The following is a 25162-nucleotide window of genomic DNA, read 5'->3' as shown; positions in this document are numbered from 1 at the left end:
AAATTTTTAAATGTTTCCTTATATATATGTTTTTCTTGCCAAAAACAGTGACATTGGTGGTCACAGAACATGCAAACATTGAAACTTACAGGACAACAATAATGCCAAATTGCTGTCCTAAAAAGTTTCAGGAATCTACCTTCCCATCAGCAATGTCAAAGGGATCCACATCCTCTTCAACATGAGCGTTGCCAACATGTTTTGCTAATTAAATAGCTGAAAATACCACACTGCACTCGTGATTTGCGGTCCCCTGATGACTTGTGAGTTATATCATCTCCTCACATGTTTATTCCATTTGAATTTCCTTCTCTGTAAAATGCCCATTTGTATTTTTTAATCAACTTAACCTTTTTTTTGTATTGCTCTGTAGGAATTCTTTATTTATTCTTACACGTACTTCTTTCTCAGTTAAGTGTGTTGCAAATGTTATCTTCCAGTTTGTATTTTCACTTTCCATGATGTCTTTAATGAACAGAATCCTACCCTTCTTCTTCCTCCTTTTTTGTTTGTGTTAGTAATTTGCATGTATCTTTTAGATTTCCTTCATAGACAATCATATCTTTTGGTTATACCTTTTAGAGTTTGCTACTTTTTTAACATTCATGCCTTTAATTTCTTAATTTTATTGTTTGTTTTATTGCATTCTGTTCTGTACACTTTTACTTATTAGCAAGTTCTTGGTAGAACTCCAGCGGCGGTTAAATACAACCCTGACAAACCGTGACCGAACATGGAGAAGAACATGCAGTGACGCTGAGCTCGTCACACTTAAATCATGAACATAAAGCTCACACAATCACACTGCATTTCCTTCGTTCATTCTTCCATCCCCCTTTGCCACTATTTAACTTTGTTCTCTTCCTTCAAACCCCCAATGCTCTTCCTCCATCCTCACTCTCAAATAAGGACTTTGATTTTTTATTGCGAAAACAGAAGTTCCCCATGCTTCCGTTACCACATCTACCCACCTACCAGCTTTGAACCCATCACCTCTCCCTTCCCTCCTGTAACTGTAGGTTAATTCTCCTCCTGAGGCCAACCTCTCCACTAGAGCATAAATCTCCTCTCCTCTCACCTATTTAGAAACATCCATTGCTCCACAAACCTCTCTCTTTCCTGCAGCATCCATTTGCCCTCCTACTGAACAATTCCCATCAGCACACAGTGGACTCTCTCCAATCTTAAGAAAAAAACAAACAGCTCTTGAACACCCTTCCTCCTTCAACCATTTCTCATTTCACAGCTCTACATTTCAGCAAAACTTTGCAAAAAAATCATATTCGTTGTCTCTGATTCATCTCCTCTCATTCCCTTCTCCTCAGGCTTTCCGCCTCCCTGATCAGCAGCGACAGTTCTTTCCTTGATGTGTAACCACTCGGCATAGACGACGGGAATGGTTCCCGCCTACACTAGAGAGTGAAATTTCATGGTACCCACCTGATCCCCGTAGACATAGAGGAAGTGGCTTCGTGGGTGGAATACCATTCCAACAGGAGAAGAGAATGTTGAAGGAAACTTGAAAAGTGGAAATTTTTGTTTCAAACTTGGTTTGTTATTTTTTAGGTTGTGTACGGAGACAGCAGTCTCTTTCTAGAAATAGATAAAGCATTGAGCAATCATAAGAATTTTTCCATGAGTAATACTAATTTGTGTTATAATTTTCAGAGTTTCCTGTTACTCAGATTTGGATTAAGATAGGGACCCATTAACACGGCATAGAAGTGGAAAGATTAGCAGCATTAATATCTCTTTACTCTGCAACGCCCCCCCCAAACACATTCATTTAATAACTATTAAACATGAAGTTTAGAAGATTGAATAATTTCTCCAAGGTTCTATAAATGGCAGAATGACTGAACTCAGCAGAAAGACTGCAATCCCTGAGCTCATTCTATCGCTTCAAACTGCTTTTTAAAAGTGTGGGCTCCTGGGCCACACTCCAATTCTATTGGTTCACGCTCTTGAAGGGGATTAGAATATAATTCCCAAGATATGCCACTTTGTTATAAAGATTATTTTAAACTGAAGACGTTTGAGATTGAACAGATGCGGGAAAGAAAGCCTTCCCTTATCTGACTAAAAGCAGCAACCTCTGAGAAATAGGGCTGCCATAAATTCCTTCTTCAGGGAGGACCCACTCACACAAGGGAGAATGTGAATAAAGCCAACCCCAGTCCCTCCTTTGTGGATGATTCATCACCCTGAAGGGGACAGAAAGGCCTCTCACACCTGTATAAACAAACATTGTCACCAGCTATGTTATCTCCTGTAAAGCCACGATCTTTCATTTGTTGTCTCCCTAAGTGCCTTTCTCTCCCCCTTAGCCTATTAAGAGGGTGCATAACCCTCAAATTTTAACCCCCTTTTGGAGTCACTCATCGCGGACTCACATCCGCCTGTATAGGCACTGCACACATAAATCAGCTGTTTTCTTTCCTCCAGCTATTCTGTCTTTTGTCAGTTTAATGAAAAGGACTCTGGTCACTGAACCTAAGAGGGTAGAGGAAAATTATTTTTTTCTCCCCTAAAACCACAAGGGTAGGGCTGAAATATATGTAATGGCTCTACGAAAAATTCTAATTCACAGTTGGGGTTAAGCCCCTTTGGAATAGAAAATATAAAACTGTGGCAACTTATTTCCATTATTTGTTCACCTAAGCTAACCACTTTTAGGAAACCTTATATTTATACAGACCGAACTCAGCTTATGTTCTTGGGGAGAATAAGCAAAGAAGAATCACTATGCAAACAGCATCCTAGTTTCCATTTTCATCAAACTGAATGACAATCAGAAGAGAGAAATCTCTCAAGTGTCTTAATCTATGTTATTAGCCATAAAGACTTCTGCTGTTGCCAGTGTGACCAAATTCTACCACCAAAGATGACGGGAACTCGGAAGCGGTTTTGCTCGGTTAAACATTCATTATTCCAGTGTCAGGGGCAACGACCTCCGGACCGCGAGGTTACCTCGTTATGTAAGAGGTAGACTCCAGAAAGATGCTCTTGGTCAACAAGAAATGTAATTACAGTTGAAGGAATAGTTTTCACATTTTTTGAAAGGTGAGGGAAGCAAGGTAACCATTCCAAAAACGGCTCTCGACTATAAAAACAAGAGCTCGCCTACAAAAAAGAGAAAGGTGAAATTAATGCTGTTTTTGACATATAAGCTCTAATTAGTTCTCTTAAGCAAATAAACTAATGACTGACTACAAATAGAAGTGTTAAATTTTTTTTTAAAAAGTGTTAAATCTTTAGCGTCTGTGTTCTCTTCTGGCGGATGTAAGTTCAGAAAGCATCCCTTCTGGCACAGGTTGTTTTTCTGGAACCCCTGTGTAGGTCTAGTTGTGGCATAATTAATCACCATTAAACCCAAGTACAGGTACCACTGTGAACAATGAGTAATCATTAAGTCTTTCAGTCTGTATAATCGCTTTTTTTTTTAGATTAAAAATAATCCCTAAAATTGTGCACAATGAAATTTCTTACTTTTTAATCCATTCAATATCATACCTCACTTAAGGTCCTGTTTCTCTCAAAGGTGATAGTAACGTAGTCAGCTATAAAATATGAAGGCACAGATATTACAAGCAGCATCTATATTTCTAAATGTATTATTAAATGTAGTCGAATCAATTTTCTTGCACTTCTTTCAGGGAGTGCCTGTTGTCTCAGACTTAAATTGATTCCCACCCACACCCCAAGTCTTAAGCCATTAACATATACGGAACAAACCGAGGTTTACACTTTATTCTATTTTTGTCATTTTATTTAATGTATATGTGCTATGTAGGAAAAAAGCCTGTTAATACCTCTTTAACTAAAATTTACCTTCAAATTGTTCTCTGTTAGCAAAACACCTTTCATTATACCACAATTTTCCTTTGACATAGTCCACCTACATAAATAAATAAAAATATCATTTAGGCAATATGCAGGCGTAAGATGTAAAGTAGGAAAAACACTTTAAAAATGTTAAAGTTCAATAGTTCAGGGATATGAGGCAAATGGAGAGAGAAAAATTATATGCAAATAAAAGGTTGTAGAATGAGGACAAGAAACAAGAATAATGCTTTTTGAACAACACATGTGCAGAAAAGGAATAAAAAGAAATTTCACAGGAATTAGCATGTGTTAATGGCAGATGCCCTGGTTTATCACCTAGTCTTTTTGAAGCTACCAGAAGCTGTCAGCCTCTTGTCACAGTCATAGTGGGTCACGTGCTTATCTTTTATTCTGAGGTGTAGCTGGGCTTAAGGACTCTTCACAGAAGCCTGACAGGAGTGAGAAGCAATAAGAAAAAAAGCCATAAAAATATGTGTTTTGAAAAACTGGTCATAAGAGGGAAGCTTTCAAGGAAGTGAGATCGTATTTGGATATGAATTATATGTAAGAGTTTGAGATTTTTTTTGTTATAGGAAGATTCTGACTTTGAAATTATTGTTGAAACAAAAGGGAGACCTTCTCACATTTTCATAGGTCAGTAGTAAAATCTGTATAATCTGTGCATTATCCTCTTCAGTGCTCTCAAATCGATAGTAGTAGTGGTTACACAACTCTGTGAATACACTAAAGCCTGCTGACTTGTACAGTTTATATGGTTGAATTTTATGTGTATCATATCTCAATAAAACTGCTAAAAAAAAAAAACCAAAAAAGCCCCTTAAAACAGAATGTACCACAGTGTATTAAAATGGTGTGGTATCTTTAAGCTAAGGTGCTTATATCAAATGAACTTTTTGAGTTCTTATATAAATCTTCAGGTTTGCAGGCCACTATCATTATCATTATAATATCGGAGCAATTAATATAGAATCTTTATTGGACCCGGACTTACTCCTTTTCTTCCTCTTTAGATTTCTTCTTGTTTATTTTCTACCTGGAATCCAACTGATAACAGCCCAGTCAATTATCTTAGGAGATCATTTCACCTGAGCAGGTTGACTTCATTCTAAAGGATGAGCTCATGACCCAGGTCTGACTTAGAGTTACAAAGATTGGTTAAGAAGGAACGCAGGATCCCATCAGGTGAATGAGTTGGCCTGGCAACTTATAGGGACTCCTGGGAAAGAGATGCTGTCCTCCCATTGGGATGGCTAAGCTGATCACTTATGAACCTGGTAGCTATTCCTACTAACAATTGGAGAAAATGTACTGAGAATGAAGTCAATGGCGGGCAAGGATGGCTTGAGGTGAAGGGTAGGCATGACAGGAATTAAGGATCTTGTGTGTCTTATACAAGTGAGAATGTTATTCTTAAAGAAGTGATCCGAAGTCCCTGCTATTCCTCCTAAACAGATTTTGGTGGCTAACAGATTTTCTCTCACACTAACTTCCCAATTTAGCATCATTGTGCTTACTACCTGTGTCTAAACGTGCTTCTTCAAGTCACTCAAGTTTGTGCCTGAATTTCACTTCCTCGGAGAGGTCTGCCAAAGTCACCCTCTTTAAAGTAGAACCTTATCTTCGCCCTTGCTCTCCGTTTCCGTTGCCTGCTTTGCTTTCATTAAGCCCTGATTCCTATCTACAGGAGAGTAGGGACTGTGTTTTGTTCATTATGGAATTCTTCTTGTCTAAACAAGCATGGGCTATAGAAAGTACTCAAATATTTGTAGAATGACTAAAAAAGTAAATGAATAAATCATCAAATATTAACTCCTTCAAACCTTCCTAAACAGCCACGTACAGCCCATTCCTAACCACCCTGCCTTCAGTCATTAAAAAAGAGGTCTTATCCGAAGGTAAATCCCTACACTTTCCGGAACAATTTCAGTTTTGACTGTGCATGTGCGTATGATGGGGGGATGGGGGCGGGGCCATGGCAAAAGCGCAGGGATACTCAAAATTTGTGTTGTGCTTTCCAGACTAAAACATGCTTGTCTGTTGATGGAAATGACCTATTAAATCATGAAACTTGACCTTGTAACAGAGAGGGGAGATAACCGATGGAACAAAATCCCCCCAAAACGCAGACGCGGAGGTGTGGCTAGCTTCTATGGCACTTCCGTGCGAATTAGAAAGTGACTTTCTCCTGCATGGGGGTGGTTGGATTGGGAGTAAAGTCTTAGCCAGATTTCAGCCACAACTCTCTTTCCCCTGGGCACCCTTGGGCAGAAAATACCTGAACACCCACAATGACCCTGGGCAGGACCGAAAGTAGAGGTGGGCTGGCCTCCAAAACAACGTGGGCACTGTGTCCTTTGAGTTATGAGAGGAGATCATTGCTTGACAGTTGGTAGAAATACAATTTTTTAGCTTAAATGGCAAATAATATTATAGTAACAGGAATAATCCACATCTTGAACTCTCCTCTTGCACCTCATCCCTTTGGGCACCAGGAAACATATCTTTTACCCACACCTTGGACATTTAAAGCATCTTACCCTTTCGAAACCACAAAAGTCTGCCCTTGAAAACTAGAAGGAAAAAAAAGGAACTTTAATTTTTGCTCGCCTCTTAACAAAGGCTTAACAAAACTTCGCAATTTAAATTGTACTGAAGGCAATGTGTCCTTTTAGCCCAGCAGTTAGGAGTGAACTGTCCCAGTGAAACCAGCCCCTTACGTTGTTTACACAGTATCCTGGGGATTTCCCCATCAGGCTTTGCCTTGTTTCGCCACTGGATTAATCTATCTATGCCTTAACGCCAGCGAGGACTTGGAGCCGACGCCCCATCTGCTGGAGACTGACGTGGAGGAGTGAAGACGGGGCAGCCCTTGTCCCCTAAGTCCGCACCCTCTCGGGTGTGGGGAGGCCCAAAGTTCACCCACCGTTTCCCGCAGGCCCTCCTGCCGCCCAGCCCAGCACAGCCCCTAGATCAAGCCCTCTGGACTTTGAACTTGAGTCGCTGTTCCTGGCATCTACAGCTCTGCTTTAGCAATTATGTGATAAGCACAAAGAAAGCCAGATCGATTAGTTGTCTGAGCAACAAGTGGCACTTTCTCAGAGACCCTAAGGAAGGAGGGGAGCCTGTGAATATCTGTACACGCGCAGGAAGGCCGCAGTTACTGTGCAGAGCACATACCTGCTTCTCAACCAGCCTACTGCCCCTTCCCTGCTTATCCTTCTGCCCTTCCATTGTTCCTAAGTCTTTACGGCTATCACGATTTCTGTTGTAATTTTTGAAAGGTGTTTATTAACATTCTTAAGAATTTTATTCTATGCATGTTGTGTTATCTTCCCCAAAATGTACCGTATTTTGCGGTGTATAATGCATACTTTTTTCCCCAAATTTTTGAGGGAAAAATATGGATTCAATTATACATGGGATGTTCTAATTCTGTATCTATATAAATGTCTTTAATTCTTTTATTTATGTTTATGCATTATCAGTGTAACTCTCGAAAGCAATGATAGCTGTATGTTCAAGAATAAATGCTAAAATTCCTTTATAATACAAAAACAGATATCTAAATATAAGTAAATCAATAATTGGATGAATTAAAATGAAAGATTCTTTTCCTGAAAGTTTGGGCCAAATATGGGAGTGCTCATGATACATGGCAAAATACAGTATATTCCCCCTTCTCTCAATCCCAAAAGTCACATTAACTTCAGTTACTTTTGCAATACTATATTTAGCTTTATAGAGTACCATAAAGTATTTTGGGAACATATATAATTACAGATATATAGACAAATAGATAAAGTGCTTTCTACTTGTATGTATGTAAAACTTACTATAAATCTAAATAGCAATAAAACTAGTACCATTTCCCAATGATATAGTCACTGCAAGGTAAAGGAAGAAGGCACCATATCATGCATTTACATTTTTTAAAAGGAAGAAACATTTCCATTCTAAGATAGACCACCCATAACTCAAGAATTCAGTGTTTCTACTTTATGTCGTGAAAGATATTTAGGTTAACTATTCGATACAAAGCAGTTCACCTACCGTTAGGAGAGGGCTTGATCGATAACGAAGATCTTGACTTATAAAAAGTCCCAAAGATGTGAGCATAACTAAGAAATGATTTGTTAAAACCATATCCATCAATGAGAGCTCTGTGTGTTCTAAAGTAAGAAATCATACCATAGATCATAAAGTAAGGCAGGGGTGAAATATTGATTAAATGTTGATAGAAATGAAATGCTGAAGCGAAGGCACTGTTAGGGGAATTACCTTCTCCAACTTGGGAATAGATCATATCGGTCAGGTTATACCACATGGTATCATCATAGTTCCAAAATCCGGAAAAGCTGACGCCTATGTAAACACCTGCCACCAGAGCAAAGGATGATGGTTAAGGCGAGACAACTTTGCAAAGGGAGTAGCTCACATCTATGGTGCTAGGCTTGCAGGAGCCAGCGCCTGCTCTGCTCCACGGGCCTGCCCGCTCTCTGCCTGCGCTCGAGTCGTTCCCCTCGGGTTGAATCCCCCCTTCCCCCAGCACCAGGAAGCAGAAATAACTTCAGGATTTTAAAAAACCCCAGGATTTTAACCAGCCATCTGACTTAATTATTAAGCATTGTGCTTTATATTGAAGGGGGTCAGAATATACCGCCCCAAAATATGCCACTTTGTCAGAGGATTATTTTGCGCTGAAGGCAACTGAGAATCGATAGATGCAAGGCGAGTTCTCTGTCTTCCCCTTCTCTGCCTAAAAGCAGGGCATAAATTTTCCCTTGAGAAAGGTGCCCCATGGTACCAGAAAGAGGAGGACACTCTTATCTCCAGAGATGTGAGTCGACGCTGAGGCAAGTGTGCCTGAACAGACCTTACGAAATAACTCTTGCCTTCCATCCGTCCCCCCACTTGCTGCCTCGTCACTTCCCCACAACGTGTCATCCTTTGAGGCCCAGATCCCTGTCCTTTGTTAAAATGGTATATAAACTCCCGAGTTTAACTACTTCTTTGAACTCCCATGTATGTTAAGTATTAATAAAAACTACATGTCTTTTCTCCTGGGAATCTTTGACAGTTTAATTCACTGATCCCTGGCACTGAACTTAAGGGGGCAGATGAAGAGTTTTTCCTCCCTAATATCCTTTTGAGCCCAAATATGGTCCTATATCATCAGTACAGTTTTAGTGAACAATAAAAAAACCTCCAAATAAAACATTAAAATGTAAACCCCAAGAGGAAAAACTGATTTACTTTAATATTTGTGATTTTAAAAAAAGGAAAAAAAAATTTGCTAATGCCTCATGGGAACCTATTAAAAAGATCAAACAAATAAGCCAGGCAGTGTAAGACAAACACCACATGATCTCACCTATAAGTGGAACCTAATCCACAAAACAAACAAGCAGGCAAAATATAACCAGAGACATTGAAATAAAGAACAAACTGACAGAGACCAGAAGGGACGGGGGAGGGGGGAAAGCAAGGGAAGGGTCCTTAAGGAACATGTATAAAGGGCCCGTGGACGAAGCCAAAGGACGTAGGATTAAGGGTGGGAGGTGGGGGTGTGCGGGGTGGGGGAGAGTAGTGGGGGAAATATGGAGACAATGTACTTGAACAATAAAAAAAAACAAAAACAAAAACAAAAACACACATATTGCAAATACCGAAAGTACTTTGTTCCCTGATCCTGCCTTTCCTTGGCCACAGCTAGGAATATTGAGTCTTCTGTGCTTTAGTCAGAAGTCATAATGACTGAGGGTTAGGGGTGTGGAGTGTGGGCGTCTGAGGATGGTTGATAATCTGATGCATACACTTTGTTTCCAAAAGGTGAATGTAGGGCCAGTCATAGTGTAAAGAATATATTTTCATTCCTGGCTCTTTTCTGGGTAGGGAAAAATGTAGGAAGAAGTGTTATTATCCTCTGCTTTTTCCAGGAAGGGGAAAGGCTAAAGATAAGCTTTGCCTTTCTAAGCACTGTAGCAGTGTACTGGGTTCTAAGTGAGGTGATGCTACGTGCACAGCGTGGTCTTACAGGGCCAGACTCCAGCAAAGTTCAGAAATAGTTGATGCTTCATTCTGGCTAATATTTTAGACTGAAATTCAGGCCATTCTCCATGCCGCACTGGCCTCCCATGCATCCCAGGGTTACAGAGGCCGAGGCAGACCCTGGGGAGAATTTGGGTTGCGCTGTAATGGGCCAAGGGAAGCCACTGGAGTACTTGAAGTTTGTAAGTGATGTGATTTGATTCACACTTGAGAAGATCATGCTGGTAGCTGGGGGGGGCGGGGTGAGTTATCCTGGGACAAGACGAGACCGAGGGGGACCACGTAAGAGACTGTCAGCCTGTGGCGAAACAGCATTGACTTCAGATTTGAGCAGAGGTGAGAAGAGGTTGCCATGGGGATGGACGCTGGGAATAGCGCCACCCCAGAATGTCCCGAGAGTAAGGCAGTCGAGAATGTGCCCTAGAACTGAGTTTCAAGTAACTGCACATATATTAGGGAGGGGAACACTGGAGAGGACCGGGTTTTCGAGGGCAATGAATCAAGAGCTCTGGATTAGACTTGCGATACAGGAGATGCTCACTGGACATCAAGGGGAAATGTCAAATTGACAACTGGCATTGAGTTTGGTCTCCAAGGAGTGGTCAGCACCAGAAATGTAGGTTTGGGAATTGTCAGCTTTAACTGGCGTTACCGCCACGAGACTGGGTTAGGTTTCTCAGGAAGAGCGGGCAGTGTGTAAGGAAGAAGAGCCAAGGACGAAGTCCAGGGTTACCAACATTTCAGGAGCCTGCCTAGAAAACGAAGAAGTGACCAAGAGGTATGATGAAGGCAATCCGAGGTGGTGTCAAGAAAGACAAGAGAATAAAATGTTGTTTTTAAGTCCTCACCTGAAGATACATTTTTACTGATTTTTAGAGAGAGAGAGAGAAACATCAATGTGAGAGCTGTGAGACACATTGATTGGTTGCCTCCTGTACATGCCCCTACCGCAACCTAGGGACGTGCCCCGACCGAGGACCAAATCGGTGACATTTTGGTGCCTGAGATGACATTCCAACCAACTGAGCTACCCATCCAGGGCAAGAATAAAATATTTTGAGGAGAGAGTGGTCAGATGGGTCAAAGGCTCCTGAAAGAGAGCTGGCAATATGGAGACCAAGGGTGGTCTTGGGAAGAACCGTTGAGTCGAGAAGTGGGAACAAGTCTGATGCGCAATGGAATGAAGATGCAATGGGAGGTGGAGATGGTAGCACCATCTACGATAAATTGTTTCCAGAAATTTTGCTTTGAAGGAAAACAGAAAAGTGGGGGATGGGAGTAAAGTGAGGTAAATGAAATTTTGCTTCAGCTGTGGGACATCAGGGTTTGCCTGCCTGTTGGTGCTCTGACCCAGCGAGGAGGAGGAACACACACAGGAAAAGTGAGATTTGCGGGTGAGATGCAGGAGCAACGCGCATCAGGGGGCCGGGAGGGAAAGGGACCCAGAGCACACGAGGGGTGAGCGGTGACCTTCGCAGGCAGCAGAGGCACTTCCCACAGTGCCACAGGCCAAAGGCAAAGCGTGTGAGAGCACAAATACCGGGGGGAACGGCGGACACGCAGGTGCAGAGACAGTTCCTTGTGACCGATCGTGACTTTGTACATGAAGTGTCAAAGGCACATCTGAGAGGGAACGGGAAACAAAGGGGAGGTAGAGGGTTTGAGGAGTGGGAAGAGGTGTGACAAGCCCATTTTGCAGAGTGGGAAAATAAATATGCCCACGAAGAGAGAGAGGATTTCTGCACTGCGCTGAGGACCCGCCTGAGATTTGTGATCATGAATTTATAGGGAAGTCAGCCGGTGGGATTTTAAAGTGACACCAGTGTGCGTGTTTTTTCTAGTAAACTTCTGTTATTCCAGGGAAGGGGTAGAGATGGTTTTAGCCTGAGTTTGGATTGTGCAGGTAAGGAAGATAGAGAAGGGCAAGGAACTCACAGAAGTACTTACAAGGATAGACTATGCAAATGATGATGAAACAAGAAGAAAGTAAAAATTCTGGGTAGCAAAAAAGAGTGGTAGGGCTACCGCAGTGAAGGCTCAGTAGACTCAAAGGAATGTTGGCGTGTGAGTACTGGAGGGACTGAAAGAGTGGGGTGCAGTGGGCAGAGCGCGAGATGCTTGCTGTGGAGGTTTGGGAGCAATAACGTTATTAGAGGTGACAAGGTCAAGAATGTGACCGTAGACGTAAAGATGGGGCAAAGATCATTGAAGGAGAGGGGGCGTTGGACTGAGTATTGCATGGGTCACTCACATGGATGGGGAAGTCCCCGAGAACAGCACAATAATCGGGTGGCGAGGCAGGCAGGGGCCTCAGGAGTGAGTGTGAGTGATAGGAAGCTCTCCGCAGGCTGGCAGGGAAGAAGGGTTCGAGGGAGGTCAAGTCTGAGCTCAAAGGAGCTGGGCGTTTTGAAGGAGAAGAGAGTAATTTTTAAGAAGTAGCTGTGAGGAGCAAGGATGACAGCTCTGCCCTTGGGGTCTGAGACATTGGTGGCCTGTGGGAGGGGCCCACAGGAGAAAGACTTAACTGGGAATGGCCAGGTTACTCCTTACGGCAAGAAAGATAAGGGGCCAGTCGGAGACAAGAGTTTGCTGACGACAGACCACAAATTCCACTGGGTGGACTTGGGTGGATGGAGAGGGACCGAAGTTTGGGTGAAATTTAAGGACGTCAGAACAGTTGATGGGTTAGGTGACCATAGGCGACCTGGGAGGTGTAGGGCTCTGGCGGTGACTGATAAAACCAGGAGGAGAGGCATGGCGGATGTGGCAGGGGTGTCGCAGAGGAGGAAGGTGGGCAAGAAGCACGAACTGGAGCGTGTGGCGCCCCTGGGTAGCTGTCCTCACCATTCATTCCACGCGGTGTGAGGCTGCGGGGACAGACAAGGGCCTCGCATAGGAACTGCTCGTTCAGGCCACGGCGGCTTGATGCTGCGGGAACCGCGGTTCTGCTTGAGCACAGAGGCGGCCAGCTGGGGAAAGGGCGGTGGTTGCATCTAGAGAGCAGGTGGCTGAAGCAGTTTCTTTTCCCAAGACGCTGAAGTGATCTGGTGAGCGAGACCCCAACAAGCAGAGACTGTCCCTTCTCACTGAGACTTTCACTTGTGTGACAGGCTTGAGCGCAGGGGAGTAAGAATGGCCGCTCCCCTGTGGCCTGCAGAAGTAGGGCAGGGGCGTGCGGGTGTTCCCATGAAGAGAAGGTGGAGGGGCCCTACCGAGCCCAGCATCCACGGAACAAACTAGCTTCCGTGAGTTGATACACAGAGGAAAGAGACGCATTTATCACTAAGCTGACTGAGCATAAGCGGGCACTCAGAGCTAGAGGTAACTGAAAGATTGGAAGCCTTTAGGAATGCGAAGAAACTTGGGGAAGGCTTATTTGTCTTTCCTTATACCAATGCATAGTGTGAATCCATTACTTTATAGTAAGTCATGGTAGGGCAGGTTTTTGTTCTGTTTACTCTTTTTAAAAATTATGTTTGTTATTTATTATTCATAGTGCTTCACTCTCCCATGTGAATTCGGGGGTTGGCTTGTCCATTTCTGCACGCACACAAATACTGTTGTAATTTTTCTTGGAGTTGTATTGCACTGATGCATAAATTTAGAGAGAGTTAACATCTTCACAATGTTAAAAGTTCCTGTTCATGAACATAACTATTTTATTTACTTTAGTCTTTTTTTGTGGCCTTCCTTAAACTTTTATAATTTCTGTACCACAGGCCTTGTGACTTTTTTCATTTGTTCATTTTGTTTCTCTCTGGGTCCCTTTAGAGGTTTGATACTTTCTGAATAAAGATTTTAAAATTAGAATCTTCAGGACAGCTGTAAGAGCATAATCAATAAAATATAAGAAAAAAATTTAGAATCTTTAGTGGCCTTTGGTGGGGTGGTTTTCAAAAATTATTAGTATATCCTTCAATTCTATAGTGCTCCCATATTTGTTCTGATAGTTTTTCTGTTGGTTCTTTTGGTTTTTATGTGGATACACATATTATCTGTGAGTAATAAAATTTTGTTTCTTATTTCTTAAATTCTTTTATCTATGTATTTGTTCTTCTATATTCACTGTTTGGGGGCTGGTGGTCATCAGTGACCTGGGAAAAACAACTAGAATAATACAATTAGTACCTGAAATGTGTAAGGACCCTATGAAGTATTACAGTAGTCATGTAAAAACACATACATAATAAATTACAAAATGTGATATCCTGGAATTGCAGCATCTATTTGTACATGGCTATTCTTGTACAAATAGGTAAGATTAGCCATGTTGATGGATTAGAATTGATGGATTAGAATCACAGTAAATAATCTCTAGAAGGAAGTAATGCATTAGCGGAGGACAGAGGATAAAGGAAATTAGGAAAGACACTGAAGTCACTGTTAACAGGGCAAAAAGTTAGAGGAAAACATAGTAAATCACATGTCCAAACAGACAAGGTGCAGTGATGGAAGGACATTCTTGGGTATTTTTAGGAACCGTTTTTACTCCATTATCACATCTATGCATTTGGCATGTACTGCCAGTTAAACATCACAGTTATAAAATACAAAATGCCATTCCCAACATTCAATAAAGCCATTCACTTACCGTTGCCTGTCAAATTCACAAGGAAGCCAAGCAACGCTACATCGTTGGCGCAAGGGCATTTTGTCACTTTCAGGCCCACCACATGTGGGAGTAACTCTTGGAGGCCGTCTCTCGTTACCTTCGTCCCGAGGGTCCACTGAAGAATAGGTTCTATGAAAATCAAGTTTGGGTGTTTACATTGAGGCAGGACCCTTGACAAATGGAATACTGCTTTCCTTTAAGGGTTTTAGAGGACCTGTGTGAAGGAACTATTCCATTGTTCCAAAAATGGGCCATTGCCTTACTCTCCAGTCGTTAAAAATAGGTCAGTTCTTATTTTCCAGCATGAGAAGAATGAGGCCTAATTGCCCTTGATGGGGCCTGGCAAGGTCATGCCGCAGAAGCACACGTGGGATGGAATAGATCTGCTTTGGTCATATAACTGGCTATAGATCTATACCTAGAAACTAAATCTCTGGATCACATGCTATGCACATTTATAACTTAGAGTGCAACTTCTGCTTCAAGAGCCCGTACATTTATCTTTTGTCCCCCTCCCCAAGCACCCCAAACCCATCTAAACAGCAGTAGATACAAAAAAAATGAGAATAAGTCTGAATAGCAGTGGCAACGAGGGAAAGTCATCATTATGGCCAAGGGGCTTAGAGGGATTTCTGGAAGATATTAAGAAGTTGGGGTAGAACCAACAGGAAAAAAAAAAACACACACAACAACCAGAGGCAGCCATCTTCCACTCAGAGATCTATTCTTAGGTATGCAGAGGGTTGGGGTCGGATAAAGTCAAATATTAATGCACAAGAAAAGGGGAGGACTTCTTCTCTTCTGAAAAAATGAGAAAAGCGCATACAAAAAAGTAAGCCAGGGAAATGTGACAGAATAGTGCTGTCACTGTGTAAATCTGCTGCCACTGCCCAAGCTTTTAATAAAATCTGCTACAAAACCGAAGACTGTATGTGATATATTTTTCATGTACAGTCTTTTTTTCACTGCAAAGCCAGGAAAGGAGCTAGATTTCCATCTGAGTTGACATAGTGTAGGGACAGCCAAGAAGGGAAAGAGGCACGATTTATAACCGACCTAATCCGCTCCAAAAGTCAAAGAAATCTGGGGCAAGGCGGCTGAGTTTCCAGGGCGTCGCATGTGTGCGCAGGCAATTACCAACCAGGTCTTGGAGGGCAGGGAGCTGTGAGCTCGCAGCTGGACAGGAGGGCATCGACTTGGAAACACCCCTTACGTGTGATCTCCTTAAAGCCAGGTACTGCATTTTAAGTGCCTTAATAATGAGGGGGTGATTAAAAAGTCTTGCCTGCTACTGAGAAGTTAAACAGAGATAGAAAAGTGATCCATATGAAGGTGACTCATAATTGTGATTAAGAACTGTTTTAGTGGTTGGTCTGGGGTATGGACGGGAGATTAGAAAGTGGGGACAACATTTTTAAACATCTCTTTGCATTAGTGGTGAAGGAATACTTCCAACTGTTAACTTGCCCTTAACCTTGATTGTCATTTTCCAATGTTCTCTCCCCCCGTCCTCATCATTTCAGTGAGTGAGAACACCACGCATGTGATTGCTCCAGTGAGAAATCTAGGATCCATCCCCCACACCTCTGTTTCCCTCGGCCCAATCCACCGGGAAGTCGTAGCAGCTCTACTTCCAGAATGCACTCTGAAGCCTCGTCCTTCTCGCCACCTCCACTGCTCACCCTGCAGCCCGAGGACTCCTGGACCATCTCCTGAGTGGACCACGGCCACAGCTGCCAACCAATTTCCTGTATTCTATTCTTGCCATCCTTCCCCCGGGAGTCAGTTCTTTACACAGCAGCCAAAGTGCTCTTTTTATAAGGCATAAATCAGAATTTACCACTCTCCTGCTTAAAACGCTCCAACAGCTTTTCACTGTGACTAGAATAAAATGCACACTTTTCACCATGATCTTACCAGCCTCTCCAAATTCACTCTACGCTGCTTTCAGTCATTTACTGCGCTTCCGCGACGTGGGGCGCATTTCAGTCCCTCTAACAGAGGACTCTCATTTCTGCATCTGGAACCTTTAAGAACTACTAATTTGTGAGCCTCCGTAAATTGTTTTTTAAGGTTTTTATTTATGTATTTTTAGAGAGGGGAAGGGAGGGAGAAAGACAGTGAGAGAAACATCAATATGTAGTTGCCTCTTTCATGCCTCCCACTGGGGACCTGGGCTGCAACCCAGACATGTGCCCTGACTGGGAATAGAACCAGTGACCCTTCGGTTCTCACGTCAGTGCTCAATCCACTGAGCCACATTAGCCAGGGCTGTAAATTCTAAATAGTGTACATTAAAACTATAATGCGGTATGTAATACTCATGGTACATTTCAATATGTAGATGATTCAGATTTCAGATTCTTTTTTAAATTCAAATAATTTTATATTGCTATTTTAGTATTTGCAAGTATTCAGTTTCAGTTTAGTTTGTTCATTAGGTTCCACATATGAGTGAAATCAGTGAACTAGAGATAGACTCATAGACAGAGAGCAAGCTGACCGCCCTGGGCGGGGAGCTGGGGATGAATGGATTGCGCGAAATAAAGGACTCGTGGATGAGGCGACAGTGTGGTGGCTGCAGGGTGGGGGACGGGGTGAGCGGGGGTGGGAGAGGGTATAAGGGGGATAAATGATAATGAGAAAAAGTACAACAAAAATAAACTTTTTTTTTTTAAATGGACTAAACTAGTAAAAAAAATTCAAAATAGCAGAGCCTCAAAATCTTGCAAGGATTGAATGACTGGCTCACTCTTTTTGAAAAGTTTGGACACTAGGAAAACATAGGAGCGCACAATGTTTGGTCATTTTTGTTTCAGATATGTTATCTTTGGTCAAAGAAACAAAACAATACAGATCTGATGGAAGACGCCCCTGCCCCCTCCGCGGTCCCATCCCCATATGCAACCACTGTCATTAAATGGCTGTATTTCATGTGTATCTTTCTAGCCCATCCTTTTTTATCTTCACTAATATATATCCATGAACAACATACAGCATTGCTTTATGCATTTTCTGAATTTTAGATAAATGCTTTCCTATTCTATTCTGTAACTTGATTTTTCACCAATGTTTTTGCGCTCCGTTCTTGATGACATATATGAGTCTATGTACTTCATTCTAACAAAATACGCGACATGTATTTGTCTTTTCCCTTGCTGCTGTACTTTTATGTCATTTTCCATTTTTCTTATCACAACGCTGCATTAAGTAGGGTTGTATATGTCTCTTGGTACATATGCAAACTTTTTTCTAGAGTAGCTCCACACATCAGGGTCAGCTGGGAAACTTTTGTTCTTAACTAAAGATGCCTGGCCTCACAGAAAGAGATCAGGTTTTAATTGGTATGTGGAAGCGTCCAGGCATCATTACTTGTCTTAAAGCGACCCTGGTGACCCTTCTCATAAAATGCAATATTTATTTCTACTCTATACTCTACATAGCACCGTATTAAAAGTAGGAATAAAAGAATAAAGTAAAGCCCTGGCCGGGTGGCTCAGTTGGTTGGAGCATCATCCCATACACCAAAAGGCTGCAGGTTTGATCCCCAGTTAGGGCATGTAGGGGAGGCAACCTAGGGATGTTTCTCTCTTACATCAAAGTTTCTCCCTCCCTCTCCCCCACCTTCCTCTCTCTCTACAATCAATAGATGCATATTATTAGATGAGGATTTTTAAAAAAATAATAAAAGTAAAACGGAAGGTAAGGAACTTGAGGATAAATACAAGATCCAGGGCTGAGTATTTTTTTTAAAAATTATACTATATAGCGCTATAGGTGATCCATAAATTGGGCTATAAATCAGAGATCTGGAAAAAAGAAACCTAGTCAGTTATAGCACTCAACGTTTATAGCCTTAAAATAAAGCAACCATTTTTTTCATGAAAAAATAGAAATGTTCTTACTAAGACTGAACAAGAAATTTTGCTGATGGTCCTGATACAGAAGACTGCGATGCGATGAACATTACCTTCTATAACACCTTTATAAAAGATGCAAAAACTAACTTCCGAAAGCCATTCTCTAGTATGACCTGCAACGTGGCTACATAAAAAATGTACTTCCATGTGTCTGCAGCACTTGCTGCAGCCCTCTCTGAACAATTACCCGTGTGTATTTAATTCTTTGCCTCATTAGGATGGTGAGGGTCATGATCATCTCTTATTTATCTCCAGTCGTTAGCACAGAGTGGGGCATGTAGTAGGTTACAAGATTTGTTGAAAGAATACCAGAAATTCCATTTTATTCTTATCTGCTGGCATTTACCTCGGACACTATCCAATAGTGTTCCTTCAGTAGTATAAATACTTAATCCATGTTGTAAATTAATTCTTACTAGCCATTGTTCTATAGCTGCAATATCTGTTTGAAAACAAAAGGCAAATAATTAACTATTTTTTAGTATGTCACATTGGTAAAATTTAAGACTATATGAATATCACCCACAACAAGTACCTTTCATTTCCCAATCATTTTGATTGTATTTATATATGCTTTCTTATAAACATTTGATGATACAATAAAGAAAAAGAATTGTGAATTGATCTACCACCATAGCAATGAATCCAGGTAATATTTTAGATCATAATTTTTCTCTGAGGGTGGTTGTGGATTAGTGAAAAGCAAATTATGTATTTCAGGTGTAATTGTATAATATTTTTTTAAAGTAGACTGTGATTAATTAAAATATATAGTGTAAACCCCAGGGCTGACAATAAGAATATTTTAAAGCATAAATAATATGCCAATAAGTGGAGATAAAATGGAATCACAAAAAATAAGTAATATGAATGAAGACAGGAAAGGAAAAGTGGAACCAAAGACCTGGAACAAATAGAAAACAACCTGATAGCAGATTTTATTACAACCATACCAACAATTATATTAAATGTTAATGGTCTAAAAATACCAATCAAGAGTCAGATGTCTAGATTAGAGGTAAAAATCAAGACTGAACTATATGCGAACTCTAAGAAACCCACTTAAAATAAAAAATATGGATGAGTTGAAAGAGCACATAGGATCTGGGGAAGCCATGGATGGTGCACTCAGCCTGGGAGCAGCTGTAGCGGTTGTGCCACAGGCCAGGATGAGGCCGAAGCTGAAACCAGGGCGCACCCATAAAAAACATGCTTGACCCAAACAGCTGGGCTGCACAAGCTCTCATGTCTACCCAGGCTTCTAGGTGGGTCTATGCATCACCCCAGCAAGGATATGGCTCTTCCAGTGACTTCTGAAGCACCTGGTACCCAAGCACATCAACTGCTATTTGTGCTCTTGCTGTCACTGTTCTGTATCAAGGAGTTCCTGGGCTTTATGAAAGAAAATGGTGTGAGAAATGTCATCTATGCTTCTCCAAAAGGAGTTTCCTGCACAACTGGCTCTCACAATGAGAGAAGTTGATCTTCTGATAGAGAACATAATTGGCCTTCCCTGGGACTGGATCCAAGTTGGCATACGCATAGTTTTCATGAACTTTGAAAAGAGAAAAATATGAGCTCTGAAGAAACACAGGTCCTGGATAACTTTTTACAGTCTTAATTAAAATTAGAAACAGGAATGATGATATGGTTCTTATATTGGTACATGAAATGATTGAATATAAGGAAAAGGATGGATTTGATATTTTCATTGGGAGTAGCGCTCCATATCTTCTGGACTGGTTTTATACCAACAATATCTCTTTCCAGATGCTTATTAACCCACACACACTTCTCTTTGGTGGTGATACCAATCCTGCTCATCCTAAATACAAAGGAAGTATTACTCTCACCTGTAATGTGGCTAAGGTAGTGAAGGGCACATATGAGACAGCCAAGAGGCCGTGTGAACAGTGTTAGCTGGCAGATCCAGGGCTGGAAGCTGAAGAGTTCAATGCCAAAACTCAAGACAAACATACTCAGGTAGCTTATGTGCCCTCCTGACATGCTGTTCAAGAACTCAGAACAACAGCAGAACTGCATGAAGAGTTATAGAAAAGAGGGCTCTCTGGCTGTTAAAACCCATGTTACTTTGGGTAAAGAAGACTTGTCCATTAGAGAAGTGACCAAGGCGAAGGTGCCCACTCTGAAAATTAGCACCACATTATTGCAGGGCTCGAATGCTTGTTTTCTCTATACTAGTTGAACGTTTTATGAAGCTAAAGTCATCAAGACAGTGACAGTGAGTATCGGTAAAAGACAGCCCAGAAAGAGCAATTTAATGGAGACAAAATCGTTTGTACTGCAAGGGTGCTGGAACAATTGCATATTCATATTTCCCCCAAATTAACCTCAGTCCATATAATGTACAAAAAGCAAACTGAGTCATCAACCTAAATATACAACCTAGAACCATAAACTTGGGTTAGGAAAAGATTTTTTAGTGAGGATGCCAAAAGTATAACCCATAAAATTAAAAACAGATAAATTAGACTTCATCAAAATCAAAAAACCCTGATACTCAAGAGACATTCTTAAGAAATGAAAAATACAAGCCATATACTGGCAGAAGGTATTTGCAAATCATATATCTGACAAGGACTTGTATCTAGAATATATAATAAACTTGAAAAAACATTTGAATAGTAATTCACCAAGTGGCAAATAAGCACAAAAACTAGGCTGCCACGTAACACTAAATAGCAGATTCCACAGTAAAATAACACATTACCCATTATAGCCTACAACATTTTAAAATTAATGGTTCAGTTTCAATAAAATTAATTGGTACAGGAATTTCTCAATACTTTAGTTTTTCAAGTTCTAGAAAATAAGTTTACTTTAAATAAAGAATAATATAAATGTTATGTATGTCAGAAAAATCTATGAGAATTTTCAGATAAATACAGAAGTTAAATTAATTTTCAATTAAATCTGAATTTCAGATTAAGCACAAGTAATTTTTAGTATGACCCAAATACTATATGAGGCATTTACATGGGTTAACAAATAATTTTATAATGTAATCAATATTTTTATTTGATGAATTTGGAAATCCAGACCCATGACTAAAATAATCAGTTCAGATCACTCTTACCTGTATTTTTTGTGATGTTTTCTCTGGGAATAGTAATCAACCAGTAAACTTGATCTCTGTACTTAAATAAAAAAGACATCAGAAAACAATGTTTTACAGTGTAAATAACACTTATTTCTGCATATTGCACTCTATCTCTTAAAAACAAATGTAAAACAAAAATATCCAATATATAAACTCTTTACCCAGTACTTTTATTCTTACAAATTTATCCTACATTATATTCATATATGTGTGAAATGTATTCAAGAATTTTCTTCATCATTATTTGTAATAGTAGTATATTGGAAATAACTAAGATGTTCATCAGTTATGTATATAATATTATAGCCACAAAATGAAATATCATACAGCCAAGCTTAGAAAGACAAAGCTAAAACATCGCTGGCTTGATGTTTCAGAGGACAGAGCTTGGTATTGACAGAGAATTTGGGAATTTAAGAGGAAGATCCCAGGAGCAAATGAACTGCAAATATGATCTAAGAGTTAAATATACCCTCTTCTGAAATCCTTGGGCAACACAAGTGCAGAGAAGACCCATAGAAGGCCATGTTAAAAAAAAAAGAAGAAGAAGAAGAAGAAGCAGCTCAAAGAACTGAGCAGATATATCATCTGCTGAAACCATAGGTAAGACAATTTGCAGTTTGCGCCAAGCAAAAAAATAGCCTTTAAACCACCACCAACAAAAACAACAGCAAATTTTTATAGGAACATAACAGAATCCAGAGTTGCTACAGTTATTATCATCAATATCCAGTTTTCAACCAAAAATGACAAGACATGAAAAGAAACAGGAATGCACCACTGATATTCAGGGGAAAAACTAGACTCAGAGAGAGTCCAGATAGCAGGTAAAGCCCTCAAAGCAACTATTACAAGTATGTACATAGATTTAAGGAAAATGTCCTAATGAAGGAATGGATAGGGAATCCCAGCACATAATTTTTTAAAAAAATACAGCTATAAAGCCCAATGGAAAATATGAGTGTGGAAAGTAAAATAACTGGAAAAAAATATTTATTAGATGAGTTCAAAAACAGATTAGAGATAGCAAGAGAAAGAACAGATGAACTTAGAAATATAGCAATTGAAATTATCCAATCTGAAAAAGAGCGAAATGACTGAAGAAAAATGAGTAGAGACTTAGATATCTGTGGGACAATATCACAAGTTCCAAAATGTGCGTAATTAAAATCCAAGGCAGGAAGAGAGACACAGAAAGTGGCAGAGGCCATTTTGGGAGAGAAATAGTGGCTGAAGACTTTACAAATTTGGTAAACCTACAATTCAAGCAACCCAGAGAAACTCAATTAAAGTGAACACAAAGAGATATTTTTTTTAAAAAAGATTTTATTTATCTATTTATTTTTAGAGAGAGAGGAAAGGAGGGAGAAAGAGAGGGAGAAAACATAAATTGAGAGAGAAACATTGATCAGTTGCCTCTCTTACATGCCCTGACCCAGGACAGAACCTGCAACCCAGGCATGTGCCCTACCTGGGAATTGAACCCGTGACCTTTTGTTTTGCAGCCAATGCCCAACCAATGAGCCACATCAGTCAGGGGCACAAAGAAACAATCTTAAAAGCATTCAGAGAAAAATAACACATATAGGGGAAAACAATAAAATTAATAATTGACCTCTCACTCAGAAACAATAGTGTCAAGTGGCAACTTAAAATTCAGAGTGACATATTCTAAGTGCTGAAAGGAAAGGTGATAAACCAGAAACTCTATATCTGACAATATTGTTATTCAAAAACTGTGACCACTAAAAATTATTAAAATTCATAAGTGAGTTCAGCAAGGTTTCAGTATATAAGATCAATATACAAGAATTAATGGTATTTCTACATATTTGCAAAGAACAATCTAAAAATGAGATTAAGTAAACAATTCCTTTTACAATAGCATCAAATACAATAAAATATTATATTATGAAAATATTTAATAAAAGAAGTATACCACTTAGACTCTGAAAAATACAAAACATTGTTGTAACAAATTAAAGAAAATCTAAATAAATAGAGAAATATCCTACATTCATGTTTGGAAGACTTAATATTATTAAAATAGCAATACTCCCTAAATTGATCTATAGGTTCAATATAATCCCTATCAGAATTTCAGCTGGCTTCTTTACAAAAATTGACAAACTTACCTTAAAATTCATATAAAAACTAGCAAAATTCATATGGACGCTAGTAAAAACAATCTTGAAAAAGAAAATCAAAGTTGTAGGACTCATTCTTGTGATTTCAAAACTCACTACAAATCAACAGTATCAAGGCAACATGGTAGTGGCTTAAAAGACATGCATAGAGCATGAAATGTAATTGAGAAATTCAGAAATAAATCCTCCTATTTGTAGTCAATTGATTTTCAACAAAGGTGCCAGAACAATTCAATAGAAACAAAATAATAGTATTGTATTTCCAACAAATGGTGCTGGGCAGTTGGAAATCCACATGCAAAGGGATGATGTGGACCCCGACGGCCTCACGCCACACACAAAAAGGAACTAACGTGGATCAGTGACCTAAATGTAAAAGGTAAAACTAGGAGCTTTTTAGAAGAAAACATAGGGGTTGCACACTCTATGAATACACTAAAATCATTTAATTTTACGCTTTAAGGTGAATTGTATGTATGTAAATTATGTCTTAATAAAGTTGTTACCAAAAAAATGAAGGCAAAATAAGACATTTGCAAGGGGAAAAAAATCCCAGAGAATTGTTGCCAGCCAACCTGCACTGTAAGAAATGCTAAAAGAAGTTCTTCAAGCTAAAAGGATATGACACTAGATGGCAACTTATATCTACAGAAAAGGATGAAGGGCAGTGGAAATAGTAAATAAGGAGGTAAGTAGAAAGCAACCATATGTATTTTTTTCTTTTCCTCTCTTAATTTCTTTGAAAAAACATATGACTGTTTAAAGCAGAAAGTATAACCCTGTACTATACATACCTATGTAATATTACTGGACTGGCTATTTAAAAAAAATACATTCCATTTAAAAAGTATGCCTCTTATTAATAACACATCACAGGATAAAATAAAATGTAATTACCAAAGTTAGATTAAAGTAGAAGATGCCAGTATATGTGCTATTTATGATTGCCAAGGTGGGAGCAAGGCCTCCTGATGTGAACACGCTTCGAAACTCCTCTGAAGAAAGCATACTTTCCGACTGGAAAAGACACTGGATTTTCTTTAGGAAAGAGGGGGTGGGGCAAAACAAACCAGTAATGACAATTCAACGGAGAGGAGCGTATTACATTATGTTAAAAGTGGGAAGAAATCTATGCCAAAGAGATGCTGCTGAAGACTGCTATCTTTAGTAATTCTAGTCTCTAGGAAAAGGGTGGATTTTGAAAAATACACTTTCAGAACTCAGTAACCTATTATGCTGGCGTCACAACAGGTTTTATTAATCCTTCTAATAATCTTCTTTGTCACAGAAGGGGTCATAAAATTATTACACTTAATAAACACAGAATCAAAGTCATATGCTATTGCATGTAGAAATCCTTATTTTGTGTCTAATAGAAAGTAACATATAAAGCAAATTTTTGCTGCTTTTTTTTTTTGCTGCTTTTTGTTGGATATTGCCCAGTTTTAAGAAAGTATGTGAAAAGGTA

The 25162-nt window shown here is 39.9% G+C and overlaps 1 protein-coding gene and 1 pseudogene across 1 annotated transcript in view; one reads left to right on the top strand and one right to left on the bottom strand.

The window, feature by feature from the left end:
• The window catches only part of CATSPERB (cation channel sperm associated auxiliary subunit beta), a 71616-nt gene that overhangs the window by 39703 nt on the left and 6751 nt on the right, over window positions 1-25162 (bottom strand). Inside the window, exons 3-13 of the mRNA XM_054566976.1 lie at window positions 24592-24732; window positions 21524-21584; window positions 18773-18868; window positions 14486-14635; window positions 8125-8220; window positions 7897-8015; window positions 6384-6416; window positions 3832-3898; window positions 3514-3560; window positions 2971-3123; window positions 1441-1593 (exon numbers count right to left, since the gene is read on the bottom strand). Of these exons, the coding sequence (XP_054422951.1) occupies window positions 1441-1593; window positions 2971-3123; window positions 3514-3560; window positions 3832-3898; window positions 6384-6416; window positions 7897-8015; window positions 8125-8220; window positions 14486-14635; window positions 18773-18868; window positions 21524-21584; window positions 24592-24732 (1116 nt within the window). The remainder of the gene's footprint in view (window positions 1-1440; window positions 1594-2970; window positions 3124-3513; window positions 3561-3831; window positions 3899-6383; window positions 6417-7896; window positions 8016-8124; window positions 8221-14485; window positions 14636-18772; window positions 18869-21523; window positions 21585-24591; window positions 24733-25162) is intronic.
• On the top strand, window positions 19845-20632 carry LOC129066052 (pyruvate dehydrogenase (acetyl-transferring) kinase isozyme 3, mitochondrial-like; annotated as a pseudogene).

This window comes from Pteronotus mesoamericanus, unplaced genomic scaffold, assembly GCF_021234165.1.
Source record: "Pteronotus mesoamericanus isolate MK-2021 breed Mesoamerican mustached bat unplaced genomic scaffold, CSHL_Meso_final contig_182, whole genome shotgun sequence".
Taxonomy (NCBI): Eukaryota; Metazoa; Chordata; class Mammalia; order Chiroptera; family Mormoopidae; genus Pteronotus; species Pteronotus mesoamericanus.
This window is presented reverse-complemented; position numbering and strand designations above follow the sequence as displayed.